Source organism: Mesoplodon mirus (assembly GCF_964341445.2).
Source record: "Mesoplodon mirus genome assembly, chromosome: 9".
Lineage (NCBI taxonomy): Eukaryota > Metazoa > Chordata > Mammalia > Artiodactyla > Ziphiidae > Mesoplodon > Mesoplodon mirus.
In genome coordinates this window covers 73,830,143-73,848,375 of record NC_138985.1, presented here as the reverse complement: position 1 = coordinate 73,848,375, position 18,233 = coordinate 73,830,143, and the positions used below count along the sequence as shown (strand labels likewise).

The 18,233-nt window shown below is 39.4% G+C and overlaps 1 protein-coding gene across 2 annotated transcripts in view; it reads right to left on the bottom strand.

Annotated features, from left to right (window-relative positions):
• Positions 1-11,658: 11,658 nt before the first annotated feature.
• SEPTIN7 (septin 7) overlaps positions 11,659-18,233 on the bottom strand; it is a gene marked incomplete at its 5' end in the record, with an annotated part of 111,079 nt that continues 104,504 nt past the window's right edge. For both annotated transcript variants that reach the window (XM_082632808.1, XM_082632807.1), the window contains 3 exons: positions 11,659-12,712; positions 13,724-13,863; positions 17,860-17,995. In XM_082632808.1, the coding sequence (XP_082488934.1) occupies positions 12,673-12,712; positions 13,724-13,863; positions 17,860-17,995 (316 nt within the window). In that variant the 3' untranslated portion in view covers positions 11,659-12,672. The remainder of the gene's footprint in view (positions 12,713-13,723; positions 13,864-17,859; positions 17,996-18,233) is intronic.

Here is an 18,233-nt window from a genome sequence, read left to right as displayed (position 1 = left end):
CCAACTGTAAAGGTGCTACACTGGCACATTTCTTCACTGTAGAAATGCCCATGACTATGGGCCAACTGCCTTAAACATGGGGAAATCACTTCCCATCAATTGCTCCTTTTAGTATAAGAATTCCATAAGCTGGAGGTGAGGAAGAGATCATCCCAGTCAGACAGATGGAGAAACTGAGGCAAAGAGAGGATGAAGGGCTTGTTTCTCATCAGAGAGCTGGAGAGCAGAACCTGTCTCATGCTTTTTCCCTCAGACCAAGTTTTTCCACCTGATGCTATAAGGGCCCATACCAAGCTCATGGCCCTCAAAATGCCTTTTATTTCTTAAAATCCAAAAACATTAATATAGCCCCAGGAAGTTAGTGCCACTACAGCTGCTGAGGCCAGGAAAGGTTACTCAGTGGAAGGAGCCTGATGCTGGGCCAGTGCTGCCCCCTGGTGCCCACTGGGAGTTGTGTTCCCAGCTCTCCCAAAGGGGGATCCTGGCACACACTTGCTCCCCGCTTCATCTTCTCCAGAGAAGAGGGATGAGGACAGACCGGCTTCCACCCACACATCCATTCCTATAACTAGACCACCTGCCAGGCAAGGTCAGCAGGCTTTTTTGTTGTTGTTGTTGTTATTTTTTTTTAAATTAACTTCTGCTTTATAACAAAGTGAATCAGTCATACATATACATCTGTTCCCATATCCCTTCCCTCTTGCATCTCGCTCCCTCCCACCCTCCCTATCCCACCCCTCCAGGCGGTCACAAAGCACCGAGCTGATCTCCCTGTGCTATGCGGCTGCTTCCCACTAGCTATCTACCTTACGTTTGGTAGTGTACATGTGTCCATGCCTCTCTCTCGCTTTGTCACAGCTTACCCTTCCCCCTCCCCATATCCTCAAGTCCATTCTCAAGTAGGTCTGTGTCTTTATTCCTGTTTTACCCCTAGGTTCTTCATGACATTTTTTTTCTTAAATTCCATATATATGTGTTAGCATACGGTATTTGTCTTTCTCTTTCTGACTTCACTCTGTATGACAGACTCTAGGTCTATCCACCTCACTACAAATAGCTCAGTTTCGTTTCTTTTTATGGCTGAGTAATATTCCATTGTATATATGTGCCACATCTTCTTTATCCATTCATCCGATGATGGACACTTAGGTTGTCTCCATCTCCGGGCTACTGTGAATAGAGCTGCAATGAACATTGTGGTACATGACTCTTTTTGAACTACGGTTTTCTCAGGGTATATGCCCAGTAGTGGGATTGCTGGGTCATATGGTAGTTCTATTTGTAGTTTTTTAAGGAACCTCCATACTGTTCTCCATAGTGGCTGTACCAATTCACATTCCCACCAGCAGTGCAAGAGTGTTCCCTTTTCTCGTCAGCAGGCTTTTCAAGTGGCCAAAATAACCCTGTGAGGGCCCACAGTGTGCTGTCACAACCCCAGGAGAAGCACATGAGTGTGTATCAAACCCCTTTTCCAGAGAGGTCCCCCATCCACTGAGGACATGGTAAGGTCACTGGGGACTCCTAGGCCAGGCTGATACTCAGGAGAGGTCAGTGTCTCCCCCTTCCCAGCCACCAGAGAGCTGATGCCCTATTGTCCTTGACCACTGCCCCAAATGGGCACCACTGGGGTGATCATCCTCCCCTGACCCTAACTTCTCCCTGACCCAGTCCCATTACTCCTAAGCATTTCCACTGGACACTCGGGCTGCCCTACACCATATTGCAAAGAGAGCAAACTCCCCTGATACAGGCTGAAGCTTCCTTCCACCTCCTGCTCTCCCAGCTCTTCTCAGATCTGGCCTCCTTGTGATGTTCAGGCCCCCATGAGAGTAAACAAGAAGCAAGAAGGAGAAGAGCCACCACCAGGCAGGCTGGGCAGGGCCAGATCAAAATGTATAGAAGCTGTAAACCCTTAAAGACTAGCACCCCGCCCCCCATCCATCCAATTCAAAATGAAAACCAATTTAAAATTGTAAACAGTGCAAAAAAAATCCAGGATTCTGACAAAATCTTGGTTTCCCATGGAAAATAATTTGATGTCTCTTTAAAAAAATATCTACCTGCAAACTCTTCTCCTCCCCAGTTTTTGGAGACATAAGCGGAAGTTTGATGTGCCTGTTGGGCAATGCACACAGGGTTGGGGAGGGAGGGAGGTGAGGTAGAGACAAGAGGTAAGAGATAAGAGGTAGAGATAAGAGGTAAGAACTCTGAGGTAAGAACAGGAGTGGGTGGAGACAGTGATGGGATGGGGAGAGGGAACTTGAGATTTCAGAGGGGCAGGGCATGAGGAGGGGGCTGCTGGAGAGGGAAAGGTCTCTGGAGATGAGGTGGCCATGGTAGCCCCAGCCATGGGGCCTAAGGAGGAGAGAGGAACCTTGGGAGGCCACCAAGGCCTCCTGCCCATTATGCTAATCTGGGCTTTGAACTGGCTGCACTGGGTTCTAAAACAGTCATTGTCACTCTCTGTCTTGGAGAAACTTGGGGCCAGTATGCTAAAGCCCACACCAGGTCCAGGCCAACGTCAGTCCCCACTGGAAAGCAAAGGGAGAAGAATGAAGCAGTGATGACTCACCAACTGGTGCTCCCAGGGAAATGCGAGGGTGTGGAAGGTACTTGACCATGGCTGCTGGATGCTTAGAGACAAGCTGTCCATAGTGATCTCGCATGGTTTGCAATCAGCTCAAATCCAATCCCTTCCATTTACATGACTTCAGACTCCAGTTAAGTTATTTGACTGCTCCTGCCTCAGAGAGGTAGAATGGTAGAGAGGTAAACTCAATGTTTTCTTTTCTCTCTTTCTTAATTATTTTTTAAATTATGGAAAATATATATAACATTAAAATTTCATTTTAACCATTTTTAAGTGTACAATTCAGTGGCATTAATTACACTGACAGTGTGCAGCCATCACCACCATTTTCAAAAATTTTCAACACTCCAAAGCAAAACTCTGTACCCATTAAGCAACAACTCCCCATTTCCCCTCCCCGAAGGGCCCGGTAACATCTGGTCTACTTTCTGTCCCTATAATTTTCCTATTCTAGATATTTCATATAAGTGGAATCATACATTTGTCCTTTTGTGTTTGGTGTCTTTTTTCACATAGCATGTTCACCCATGTTGTAGCCTGTGTCAGAATTTCCTTTTTATGGCTGATGAATATAGTCCACTGTATGTATACACCACAGTCTGTTTACCCTTTCATCTGTCCATGGACACTTGGGTTGCTTCCATCTTTTGGCTATTGTGAATAAAGCTGCTATGAACACAGATGTGCAAATACCTGCTCTAGTCCTTGCTTTTACTTCTTTTTGGTATATGCCCAGAAGAGGTATTTTTGGGTCATATGGTAATTCTATGTTTAACATTTTGAGGAAACTTTAAACTGTTAATGTTTTCTTTATGTTTGGTTGTAATGTTCTGTTTCAAGAGTCTAAGTTACTTTTATTTTCTGAGTTACTTTTGTAACATTCTTAAAATTCTTCCCTAATAAAAATAATAAAAGGTCTTGAAGTGTTTCTGAAACAAAATAAAATCCAACAGTTGAGCGGAATTCAGGGTTGGCGGGTGCTCTGGGAGCCCCCTGGAAAGCCACCTCCTGGCGCAGGGTCGCAGGGTGCGTGAGGATGCTGCCACCTTCTGTCCCAACAGCCACCATCCGCCGCTGACGCTCGAATGGCGGCCCATGGGAGTAAGGCAGGGGCTGTCTCCACAGATCCTAGCCCCCACTTGACCCCAAGAGATGGGAGGCCCGAGAAGGAACTGGCTGGACAGGCGTGGGGCAGCCTCACGAGCTACTTGCATGAGGAGCAAGGCCCTGCGCGGGCTTCTAGGCCGCCAGGGGGCAGCAGGGAGCCCACCTTCCCCAGCACCGGTGGGGCCAGGCTGAGGCCACTACCTTCCGCTGCCTTAATCTTCGAAGCCCCCTTGAGGTGGCGGTGCATTTCTGTCTCACCGCGGAAAGCGTAAGTCTTGGTGTGGGGCAGAGGACACCTGGCTGTCCCGTGCTCAGAGGTCAGATGGAGAGAATGAGAATGAATGAACGAATGAATGGATGGTAGAGAGAGAAGTGACACCTAGGCTCAGGTGTCAACCTGGCCACTGATCCCATCCAGTCAACTCACAGGGTTTATTGGTGATGAAGAGGTCCAGGCCCAGGGATGCTGAGTTGATTCCCTTTAAATTTATTTGAAGGAATATGCAAACACAACAGCCAGAACTGGGAATTTTGGGCCATAATGCAAAGTGCAGTGTACATAAATATGAACACACAAATATATAGTTGAAGATATGAACACTCAAGCAAGTCCATGTAGCAAGGGACTGAGGCCTCCTGACATCAACTTGTCAGTGATCTGACAGGATCTATAAATGTTGTCTTATTAAAAGCTCATTAAATTTCATCAAGTTTTGATTATTATTCTATTATATGAGAATTTCCTTTTTTCTAGGAAATACACACCTAAGTATTTAATATAAAGGGCACTGGGCTTCAAATGACTCAAAAATGGTTCAGAAAAAAGTACGTTTTGCCAAAATTGAAAATCAGAAGGAAAAAAGTTCATTAAAAACCTATAAATGGGGGGACTTCCCTGGTGTTCCAGTGGTTTAAGAATCCACCGTCCAATGCAAGGGATGCGGGTTTGATCCCTGGTCAGGGAACTAAGATCCCACATCCTGTGGGGCAACTAAGCCCACGCACTGCAACTACCAAGCCCGCGCGCCGCAACTAAGACCTGACGCAGCCAAAAATAAATATATTTTTTAAAAAATCTATAAAATGGGGAGGAGGTATTTGACAATCTGTTGTGTGTACCAACAGGAAGCCAGCCCTGTGAGGGGGGAAGTGCTGAGATGTGGGCTTTGGGTGCACCCATGATCCATGGAATAGGGGCCAGTGTAAACCCTGGCCCAGGGTGGGCAGCAAGGAGGGAGGGAGACAGGTGAAGTCTCATGGGGGCCAAGGTTCGGGGGCTGCCTGGGTGTGGGGAAGAAGGTTGTAGGCCAGGTGGAGCTCCACAACAGCCAACATAGGCAAAGCCTGAGCTGGAATGTGGGGTGTGCATGGGGTAAACTGGTTCAAATGCCCAGGTTGGCTGGCTGCAGAATTGGTACCGCATTTACCCATAATCCCTAGGGGGAGACAAGTTTGCAGGGGAGCAGGGGTACTGTTTGGCTCACAGTTGTTATTTCTGTGACCACGGCTTTGCCACCCACCCTACTGGGCCTGTTGTAGTCCTTCCCTGAGATTTTTCAAACTTTCGGGCAGGGGAAGAACTCCTGCTCTCTTCTCTGGTTGAAACTGTAAAGATGGAAGCCTGGAGTTAATTAAGGCCATGGGTTGGGCCTGTAGGGACATCTGATCTGAGTGGGGAGGAGGCAGTGGATAAAATATTCTGCGTGATGCCTCCCAGAAACCTTGACAAAGGTTTATGAACCTAAAAGGCACAGACTTGCTGACTTTGTTGATGTTGATACATAAGCCTATAGAAACTCGCATATTTGGGCAAGAAGATGTGTACAGAAATGTTCACTGCAGCGTTATTTGTAAAAATGTTTATTAAACAAAATACTTCAGTAATTTTGTTTATTAAACAAAAATTTGAAAAACTATTTATTAAACAAAAAGATAAAATGTTGTAGCAGTGGCCTCCTGGCACTCCAGCTTTTGTACAGCTGCCTCCCACATTGAACAGGGCTGAGCTGCATCAGCAATAAATAGCATATTGAAGAAAAGACATGGTGTGACTTCCAAAGCTAGGTCATAAAAGACATTGTGGCTTAAACCTTGATCTCTCTTGGATCACTTGTTGTGGGAGAAAACCAGTCACCATGTCAGAAGGACACTCAAGAAGCCCTATGGAGAGGTCCATGTAGTAAGGGACTGAGGGCTCCTGACATCAACTCGCCAGTGATCCGACAGAGCCATCTTGTAAGAAGGCCCTCCAGCCAACATCTTTAATGCCATCCCCCAGCCAGAACCACCTGGCTAATTCCTGACCTGCAAAAACTAAGAAAACAAATGTTATTATTACAGATTAAATGTTATCATTACTAAGGTTAGGGGGCAGTTGTTGCTTTGCATACAGCAATGGATAACTAATACAAATATTATATAATTTTACAGTTAAATTTTAGTCTTTTTTTTTGCTTTTTTTAATTGAAGTATAGTTGATTTACAATGTTGTTAGTTTCAGGAGTACAGCTAAGTGATTCAGCTTTATATATATATATTCTTTTTCAGATTCTTTTCCATTATAGGTTATTACAAGATATTGAATATGGTTCCCTGTGCTATACAGTAGGTCCATGTCATTTACCTATTTTATATACAGTAGTGTATCTGTTAATCACAAAGTCCTAATTTATCCATCCCCCTCTATTCCCCTTTGGTAACCGTAAGTTTGTTTTCTATGTCTGTGAGTCTGTTTGTTTTGTAAATAAATTCATTTGTATCATTTTTTTAGATTCCACATGTGATATCGTAGGATATTTGTCTTTCTGACTTACTTCACTTAGTATGATAATCTCCAGGCCCATCCATGTTGCTGCAAATGGCATTATTTCATTCTTTTTTATGGCTGAGTACTATTCCATTGAATATATATACCACATCTTCTTTATCCATTCTAGTCTGCTTGTTATTAATGAGGGATTAAAATGGCCATGTCATAAAATTCTTCTGATCTTTCACTGAGAATCTATGTGAACTCTGTATTTGGCACATAGCAGGTACTCAACAAACACTTGCTGCTTTGCTTTTCAATGATTTTGTTCCCTTGCCTCAATTTCCAAGTGAGCTTTCTCTCCTTTGATAAATAGGAATTCTTCCCAGTTTGAATATTGTCAAAATGTTCACATTTGGTAGGATGAGTTCCTCAGTCCTCATAGTACAAGTTGGAGAGAAAGCCCATCTCTTCGGGACATGGGTTATACTTGGATCAATCCCATCTGAATGAAGAGTTCACAGAAGTGAGCTTGCCTCAGGGGCCTCTATTCCATCTTCCAAGCATGACTACGAGGGATGAAGCCTAATTAAGCACTAATGAAGTAGAGGTTTGGGAGAGAAAATGCCAACTTGAGTTTCTTATACCTTTACCCAGCAACCCGAAGGTCTAAGGAAGATTTAATTTTGATGTCTGAGTGAAAAAACTGTGTTCCCAAAATGTTAATTACAACACTGCTCTTTTTTTTGGTTTGAAACGTAAACCACACTAAGCCATACATTTGTATGATCAAGAGATTTATCCCTAGGGAAAAAATTGACAGCTACCCCCACTCCCAACCAGACAAAACATATAGCCCTTTACTTCTGAAAAGCAAGGGGAAAAAGCTCACATTAATTCTGGGGTCTGTGCCACGGCACCTATCACTTCACCCACCACTTGCCAAGTTGCTTAAATTACTAGCTTACCCCAAACACAGGGAACTTTTCTGGGCTTGGAGCATACATTTAAATATGAAAGAGCCCAGTGAAATTCAAAGACAACAGAATTAAATGAGGGGGGGAAAAGTTGTAAGCCCCTGCTAGACCTGGTTCAGTACTGCACACTTGGATGAGAAGCAGACTCCTACTCGTGGGGCTTCTGGGGTCTGCTGTTTCCCTGTAAGTAGCCAGGGTGAAACACTGTTCCTTGCAACACACCTGTAAGCTAGGAAGCTAAGGACTCACTTTGAAGAAGATAACCAAAAATGGACACTTGTTGGCAGCGTCTTACCATCTCCGCCAATTAGCCTCCCACCTTATGCCAAGTCCTCATAGATCTCTATTCTCAGAAGGGTCAACTACTACTCCTTCTCCCTATCCCAAAGGATTTCAGAAAGCCTGAATGGCATTAGGTTTCAGCAGGTCCACAAACACTGCATCTGGGTGGCCAGTGGGGTTTCAGGCTACCCTTTGAGAGCCTGGCACAGAACAAGGTCTCCTTTCACTTGACCCTCCTTTGCTAATACAATGCTGTTTGGCTGGGCCCAGCACTCCATGGGGCAAATGTTCAGGCCAAGAATAGTCTTCATTCTTCCTGTGAAGCTTTGAAAGTCTTCTAAAGAACACAGGAAATTGTCATCCCTATTTTCTGTTGAAAACGGCTGACACTAAACTCTGAACATTCTATGGATTAATCCCAAATCATGGGAACCAAGTTTGCTGGAAAAGCAGCAATGTTTTCATAGATGAGATACTGATAAACCATCTCAGCATTACTTCCAAAGAAGTTCAAGTTTTATAACTCCCATTACTAGCACTGCAGAAAACCTGCTCTTAACCAGAATTACCTTATTTCCATGATGTACCCTACTGTTGAAACATACCTCATTTAGTAACTCCAAAAGGCTGTGTACAAAGAAGCAGGTCTGGAGAATTATCATGGCACCATGCAAACTTACCTAAAAGTGGGAAAAGACAATACTTTTGTCATGGCCCTGGCATCACCACATCCATCAACATTCTGCGAGAGGAGGGAGGTGTTGAACTGTTTTTTTGTGTTAATTGAATTTTCTTAAAATTCAAGGATAATCTCTCAAGGTCCAGACACCTTCACATGTGCAGTCACAATCTAATCTTCACTCTGAACCAGCAAGGGAGATATGGGCCCTACTTTATGGCTTAAGAAACAAATATTCAGAAAGGTAACATAATTTATACAGAGATGGGATTTGAACCTAGATAATTAGTGTGTCCAGTGTTTTCTAGCACACACCAGGGGGTCATATGGCATAAGACTGAAGCACACAGGTCCTGGTGTTGCCAAGACCAGTTCAAACTCCAGCTCTGCCAGTTACCACCCGTCTATTGGGTAAGCCGCTAACCATCTCCAAAGCTGTTTCCACATCTGTAAAAGGATGACACTGGTATCTATTAAGGATTAAATGAAGATAATGCACATAAACCATTTAGCTCACTGTCTGGGGTAGGGTAAATATCCTAAATGAAAGACATGAACTTTTGTTTTCACTTGCAAGCTATTTATTAGAAAGGATTTCAATTTACTGGAGTGGCAGACAATAATCTTTCCTTTTACATCACGTAGGATACCACAGCAGTATTCACTAGGACTTCCTTGGGGATTCAACAATAACTGAATATGACTCCTACAACCATACTAAATCAAGGGCTTCCAAAGTAGAGTGTATTAAATAAATAATTCACTGGGGCTTGGGAAGAGTGCTAAACTTTTTTTCAATTTTTAAAATTTTGTTTCATAATATTCACATTAACATAGTGCTACATGTATACAATTTACTATACAATTATAATCACAGATACATGCTCAAAAATATTTTCATAAGGAAACAGGATCAGGTTTGGAAACAGCGATCTAGATGACGTGCTAAGTCAACACTTTGCTCTTATTGCGTTATCAGACAACCTTCTTTCCTTCTTATTTTTCCTCACCTACTATACTCTGACTTCCACATTCCTAGGTCTTTCTCCAAGAGAATAAAAGGCACAAAAGGTGCAGAGTCAGAATCTGTAGGTTGTACTGTGACACTAAGCTAATGAGTCTGAAAAGCAGGAGTTTCTATCTCCTCAGCTTTCAAAATTACAACCTGAGCTACACAGAAATAAGCCATATGTCCGATTTATTATCAACTTCCCCAGTTACTGGTGAACTTCATAAAAACAATTAGATCTCATTTCCAGTAGGTGGCAGTAAAACTCCGCCATGTGGTGCCCAAGATGTTCACTGGCATTAGTGCATACTTGGTCAGTCTCACTTAATTAAAAAGATAGCATAGTGGTTAATGAGTGACTTCAATTATATAATGCCTCTGACAATGGAGACCAGGTATTGCCCGTTTTGCTGTTTACAAGCTGGCCTTTCCTTATGCCTTCCTGAATGTTATATGTATTGTGAATAATCACCCAACAGTTCTCAAAAATACACAGGCCATATAACAAAAAAGCCCTCAATATGCTTGAAAAGCTTGGAACCAACCTTCAAAAGACCCAGTCAAGTTGTATGGGTCCTATATCAGAATCAGATAAAACCTTAGGCATGACATGGATAAAGACTATTGAGAGTTTTCACTAGGGAAGGAGAATAAAGGTGACTTTATAAAGTTATCACAATGTACAGAATTTTTAAATGGCACCTATGAGAACCTTTTTCTGGAAGCAGCAGTACTTACCAGTTAGGCAGGTGGTCAATATAAACTTCCTCATTTTGCAGTCTCCAAATTCAGTAGGTTATTCTTAACTTCCTAAAACCAAACTTTTCTGGTTAGGGGTGTTAACCCAATCTCTCTTAACATAAGAACCAAACCAAACAAAAAAAAACCCTGCACGTTTACTTACAGTTATTCCTGAATATCTGATTCTGGTCTTGAAATAAAAGCCAATTTTTTTTTTTTTTTTAAAGCCATTTGCAGGGCTTCCCTGGTGGCACAGTGGTTAAGAATCCGTCTGCAAATGCAGGGGACACGGGTTCAAGCCCTGGTCCAGGAAGATCCCACAACTACCGAGCCTGCGCTCTAGAGCCCGTGAGCCACAACTACTGAAGCCTGCACGCCTACAGCCAGTGCTCCACAACAAGAGAAGTCACCGCAATGAGAAGCCCGCGCACAGCAACGAAGAGGAGCCCCCACTTGCCACAACTAGAGGAAGCCCGCACACAGCAGCAAAGACCCAACGCAGCCAAAAAAAAAAGCCATTTGCACTATAGTATATTCTCCAATAGCAGAAAGCATTTTAGGATTAACAAAAGTTTTCCAAGACTAGTGATGGCCATCAAATAAGGATAAGTATTTACTGCAGTATTCTTTTTTTTTTTTTTTGCGGTACGCGGGCCTCTCACTGCTGTGGCCTCTCCCGTTGCGGAGCACAGGCTCCGGACGCACAGCCTCAGCGGCCATGGTTCACAGGCCCAGCTGCTCCGCGGCATGTGGGATCTTCCCGGACTGGGGCACGAACCCGTGTCCCCTGTATTGGCAGGCGGACTCTCAACCACTGCGCCACCAGGGAAGCCCTACTGCAGTATTCTTAAAATCACGTTTTTAATGCCCTATAAGATCTGGTTTAAAAATAGCACTCCAGGGTGAACTTATATGTAAAGTCAAGATTCTGTAAGGTGAATAATCTTCCTAATATGCTTTACACTTTATATCTATATATCTTTGAAAAGCAACAAGATCTTTCAAGCATACTGATTTGTTTAAACCCATCAGCCTCTGATGTAAACAAAAATATTGGCTAATCAGAAATATCAGTTACTTCCTTCTGCTTGGATCATTAATTTTAAAAAGTAACAGATATGGTGAAACTTTTTAAGGTAACGAACTGTGTTGCATTAATTATACTTAAAATATCATAAAGCATTTTGTTAAAATCTATATCATTTGACCTTATAGTGAAAAGAAATTATACCACCCTCCTTCCAGTTAAAAAATTTCAGTCCAAGGACTTGTGAGTTCACCTGGGGAGTTGAAATTCTTTCTCAGAGAAATAACGTGTTAACAGGAAACAGAAATGAGTAGAGAGATACTATATCCCGTTAGTTAGAAAATCAGGGCGTATGCATTCTAAATGAAACAAACATACAAGAGAAAAGATAAGAGTTACAATCATGGAGGAGGCAAATTCAAGTTGAAAAGCTTCTTCCCAAATACAGTGTACACTCTTGTATATCAACTGTAGAATATTTAAGACCCCACGCTCAGTTACATCACAACATTGTTTATTATGTGAAATTTTTACAATACAAACAAAAAAAATACAGAAATGCAATATATGAATACAGCTAAATGCAGAATGGTGACTTTTTTTTCTTTTCAAGAGGCCATGGTTCCCATTTCTAGTAAAATAAAGAGACTGCACATAGGTAGAAATAGGTTGGTTGTTAGCTTCACAATTTTGCCTAGAAATGATCTATAAATGCATTTTTCCCCCCTGCTACTTACCATAAAGTGTAAAAGGGAATTAAAGGAAAGTTTCCTTGTTGGTTCCTACCATATGAAAGATGCTATATTCTATTTTAGCAGGGCCAATATATGGAAAACACCTAAATTAAATGTTATTACAAAAATGAAGCGGTAATGAGATTCTGGCTAAAGAGGGCACTAAATGAGAATAATATATATTTAAAGAATCCAAAACAAACAAAAAAAGAGGTTGTTATAAAAAAGCTCTAGGTGCGTTGTAAGCATATAGGTTTTTTTTTTCCATGTGTATTTTTAAACAATGGAAGTGTCAAAAAATAGGGTCAACTGTGTTAGACTAAATTACATTATTGTATATGCTGCACTGAATGGAAACTTTGTATTATAATTCATAAAGAAGCATAGTTTGCATCATATTATGGCAATTTATCCTCAATGAAAACCTTCCAGAGTCCTTTTATTTTGGAATATCCTGTAAACAATCAAACTACCAGAACATGATTGTACAACAGTAAAATGTTTTCTTGCATTAAATTGAAGACATCTGTTTAATAAAAAAAGAAAACATAGGAAAGGTACTTAGAGCTGTTAGTTTCTAAGTACACAACACCCTAGACAATTAAAGGCATCTTAATCTCCGTCAAGAACAAAAAATAATAATAATAATTTTTGTCATGCTGTTAAATCCATCATTAAGGATAAAACTGGTGCAAATTGGTCAAACGGATCCAACAAACACTGATGTCCAAGCTGGCATGTTGGCAACTAATATGTAACTGGTGGTCAAAAGAGGGTTTAAAAGATCTTCCCTTTCTTCTTGTTCTTTTCCAAGGTTCTAAATGATTAAAGGAAAATAATCAAAATGAGTGACCACTTTATAAACATAGATAACATATGGTAGCAATAGCTAAACCAACTACAACTGTGTTGGATTTTCAAACACTACGTTTTCATTTAAAAATTAGAAGATTTAAAGTTAACAATAAGGACAATACTAGTCTACAATATTATTTTCTTGGACAAATATTTGACAAAATTCCAAGACAAACAGTAAAAAAACATGACAAAACCCCATTTTTAATATACAAGCACAATTTTTCCTAAATGAAACAGTGCAAATCAAAAAAGATCAACTGACATCAACCTGGGTATCCTTTTCTCCTACTGCCATTTGCATTCTGAAATGCTTCGCTTTTACAAAATATTTTCTTCTTCCTTGGGGAAAAAGTTAATAGAAGGATAGTGTTGAAAATCTTGAAAATGTTTAGCAGTGAGGGTAAACTGTAGAATCCTTAAAGGGATACAACTTTTCAGTTTTAAATGGGACTAATGAGGAAAAGAAGAAAACCAAAGTACAAATACTACTGATTTTTGTGTAAATTAAGAGTAACTAATTAGCTGCATTAGGAATTAGATATCCAAAATTTTATCTTAATGAAATAATTCAACACAATAAAGACATACCTCTAAATGTATAAAAGATCTTTGTAGCAGCGTTCTCTATGTTTGCCAAAAATTAAATACAACCATTATGTCCAACATTTGATGGGAAAAGGTAAGCAACTGATTATGGTGAGTCAACTGAGAGAATGTTATGAAGCTACTAAATTATAATTATGAAGACTGTTAAGTCATGGAAAATGTTTACAGTGAAAAAAATACTGTTATAATAGACAGACTGCATCCATCTATATAAAAGATTCATCCATGAAAATTATTTGTGCTTGGGATTTATGATAATGAATGATGTCTTTTTAAATGTTATTTTAATGTTTTTCAAATAAATAGGAAAATAATTCTTTAAAGCATTAATACACACATTTCTTGGGAATCTGTTATTAGATACCTTGAAGAGTTCTGTTGCTCTAAAATACGTTGTTGGGCTTCCCAATTTGCTTTCTCATCTTCAAACTGACGACGTTTTTCCTCTAATTCTTTGTGCTGTGCTTCCAAATTCTTTTTCATTTGCTCATGGCGCCGTTGGAGCTAATTCAGAGCACAATATATAAAATAAAACTGTTTGAGAAATCAGGAGCAGAAGTACATTTCATCCAAGCATCCTAATGAGCATTCAGTTCTTATGCTATAAATTCAAAGTATCACCTGGTTTTAGCACTGTCTAATCTTTTAGCACTGTCTAAAATTCCTCTACCTATAGGACTTACCACCCAAAAGGCCAGTGATCAAAGAGAATAATCTTGGTAAACAGGGAAAAAAAGAGTACAATAAGCTACAGTGTGTAGCACTTTATAATGGGCATACCCTATCTTATCATCTCATTTTTCCTTACTCACAAAACATGTAGGAAGCTGGGCAGGGAAGACACCACTGCTCCCACTTCATAGATGACCAAACAGTTGCAGAGTTTATGTCACTTGCCCAAAGTCATTAGCCAAAGAGTGGCAGAACCAGGATTTGAACCTGTCTTGTAATTCCAAGTTCAGAAAGCTGAGCCAAGTGAAAAGAAAGCAAATAGATGAGGATCTAAGAGTTACAGGATCACGGGATAAGGTCCCTGATTCTTATAAAGCAGTGGTTCTCAAATATCAGTCTTCGTACAAATCACCTGAATGCTTGTTAAAAATATAGAATCCTGGGGGCTTCCCTGGTGGCGCAGTGGTTGAGAGTCCGCCTGCCAATGCAGGGGACACGGGTTCGTGCCCCGGTCCGGGAAGATCCCACATGCCGCGGAGCAGCTGGGCCTGTGAGCCATGGCTGCTGAGCCTGCACGTCTGGAGCCTGTGCTCCGCGATGGGAGAGGCCACAACAGTGAGAGGCCCGCACGCCGCAAAAAAAAAAAAAGAATCCTGGACCTCACACAGACATACTGAATTAGAATCTCTAGGTTTTTGTTAAGTCTAGAAATCTACATTTTCAACAAGCCCCCGTGATTCTAAAGCAGGTGGTTCTTTCTACATTGAGAACTAATGCTATAAAGAATGCTGGCTGAAAGGTGGAAAACACTCATGCAGAGTAACTGCAGAAACAAAGAGCTTATCTAATAGTTCATTAAATAATTCATTTAGGTGCTAGTTAATCCATTTCTGAGGAAAACAGTCATAGAAAAAAAAACTACAACGAATAACTAAGAACTTTTTTTTTCCTAAGAACTATTAATATTAAAAACTTTCAGATGTCCAGGAACTATGTTTTATTAAAGACTGTATTACACCAATGAATTAACATCTTGAATTTGGATTGTAATTTCGCATACAACTTGTTTTCTTAATTACTTTGTAAACCCACAAAAAGTGACTTCATATTCATTCTCATTCCAAATTATTTCATGCAGTTCTTACAAAACAAAACCATCTAAAATATATTTAAGCAAACATGAATCAAATTTGAGGTAACACCTTCCTGATGATAGCAAACAAGTTACTAAGAAAATGTCAGAAAATAGGAAGACAGGAAAATGCCTTTGGTTATTAAAAAAAATGCAAGGGAATTATATACACACAATTCAGAATAGTCACCTCTGAGAAGGAGAGAGAGGGATACAATAGGGGAGAGACACAAAGGGGCCTCAAATGAACTGATGATGCCTTATTTTTTTAAGCTGGACCACAGGTTCACCAGTGTTCATCATTCTTTACCTGTACATTTCTGTCACATATACATATCTTTGTGTTAACTGCATGTAGGTTAAAAGTACAGGTCACAATCCTTCACTTCCTAGAAACCCTTGGCATTAGATGTGTTTCATAGTTCAGAATTTTTCAGATTTCAGAAAGCCAATACTACTTAGAAAGGTCTATATACTCTATTTACAAAACAACTCCTGGGCTGTCTAAGGTAGCACCTATAACCAAACACACTATTTTTTGCAGTGAAGTATATAAATATTCACATCAAGTGGGATAAAACTATTAGTTCTATGTCTGGTTTTGCAGTTTTCTGAAACTGTGGATACATGATTATGGACTTGTCTAGTGATTAAGAACAAAGTTAAGTGTATTCAAATACTGGCTTACAGCTATGCAGCATAGACCAAGTTAATTTATCTTTCCGCTCATTTAAAAAAGGGAAATGGACAATAATATCCATCTTGAAGGGCTGTGGTATGAATTAAATGACATAATCCATGAAAGATGCTTAATACTGTGCCTGATACACTGTGCTGCTGGATATATTAGCAACTGTGCCCCAAACAAATATTTCTAGCACTTGAGAAAAAACAGTATTAAACTATTTAAACAAGGTTAAATAGGTTTCTTCACCTATATATTTACATACTTATATGGCTTACTGAATTAGGAGAAACTTGGTCGAGATCTCTTTACAGGTCCTTTTAATGTTAATACAGATTCTATCCTTCAAAGAGCAGTTAAGTTTCGCAAAACTCTGTTTTCACCATTCACAGTAATCGTAAAAACTCTCAAAGGGTTCTATAACTACAGTTTTATAATTGTTTGTTTATAACATTTACTCTTAGGAGCAGGCCCTAAAATATGTCTATACCAAATGTAAATTCAACTCCTTTTAGATTTTCATCATAATCTCAAGGTGGAGATAATGCAGACTCTTGATTACTCCTGTTTTTATTCACCTTCTGATACGGATTTTCCAGATTATTTATTAATTAGTGAAGGGGTAGAGACTTGGATGGGTAGATTTAATAAAAAGCTAATTAATAAAAAAGACTAAACTTAATCTCCTAAATGTCATCTTAATAACAGATGCCAGGGATGCTATTTCTGCAGTGCTTGGTAGTCTTAGACCAGGAGGAGCTATTCTGTATCCCCACTGAATTAAGCATATGATAAATATAACAACAGTGAAAGTTTTTTTTAATAAGAGATTACATGAAAAGCCCAGTGATTTAAGAGAAATCTAATGTGGAATAAAAACATCTTCTCAAAATTACTGAATACTTTACTCCATGCATTCCATCTACTCAATGGATCAGAGTACTTTTGGTTATATATTTAGTCAAAGAAGGTTTATGTATTTTATGCAGTAATTCATTACAAAAGCAAAGAGACCAACTGTAAGGATCTAACAGACTAGATCGGAGTCTCCTTTTAATATATTTAAACACAAATATTATTATATTAGTGGAGCCACATATAAACACAGGGATCTCACTGAATTTTATCGTTAAAAGTAATTTTAAAAGTATTTCATATTAATGTCATCCCATATATTTAAAAGTAATTTTCAGCACAATGATAATAAATCTGTGCTGAGAAATTATACTGAAATTGTTGATTTATTTTGTGTTTACCTAGAGTTTCTTCTACTGCTTTTGGACATCAAGCCAACTACTTACCGTATAGATGCTTGTGTTAGTGTGTTTTTTTCTCCATCTTTTATTTCTTATCACTTATTGAAGGATATGTCTTCATGATCTTTTTGATTAATAGAAACTAAATATATGCCTCAACATCTAGAGAGATTCCAAGGTAGTATATCAGCTTGCTGGAATGCTTTGTCACCACCCTACCTGATTTTTGTAACAGTGGGAATTACGTTGACACTATATTACAAATAAGGCCCAACTCATTTATAAAAATCACATTTCTTCATTTTTTCCTCTGTCTGTAATTTACCTTGGCATGCCTATAGTTTAACTAAGGTTCTTTCTTTTTCATTCATATGCAAATAAGTCTGGTCTATTATTATTACACGTACGCTAGTTTTTATTCTTACATTAACCCAAAACTCTGATCTTTACTTTTCTTATATTGACTAGATGGAATGGCTTATAATTTCATTTCTTATAACTTGTTAATTATAGCTAATAAAATTTATTGTAAGTATTCTACTATGTCTTCCTACCAAGTATACTTGTATTCAAATACATATTAAAATATATATTATTGTAAACATAGTGCTTGCTTTTATTTTTTCATTTTATTGTTAGCGTATTGTATTTGAAAAGATCTGGAGAAAGGTTATATTATCTATGAATTTTATTAAAGGTACTTTTAAAAGGAATATTGTGCCTATAAAATTTGGTGAAAATATTAGGTTGATTACCTCAGCTTCAGAGTCCTTCAGTTTTTGAACTTTTTCTTTGACCTTCATCTCAAACACCTGCTCCATCTCCATCTCCATCTTCTTCATCTTAGCTACATGCTCCCTTCTTTCTTCTTCCATTTGTGCAAGAGGGCTCCTGTGAACATTAAAGATAATCATTTAATGTCTAAAAATGAAAAGTGTAATACAAAACTCTGAAACAGTGATGAAAACAAATGAGCTGCTGTGTGCCATTACTAAGTTCTCTGCTGTTTTTTGAAAATAAGTTTCAAAATAATTTTTCAATTATTCTGACACCACCTTAAATGACATGAACACAGATTTGAAGTTTTACATATGAACATGTTAAAAATTCTCTAGAAACCTTAAAAATT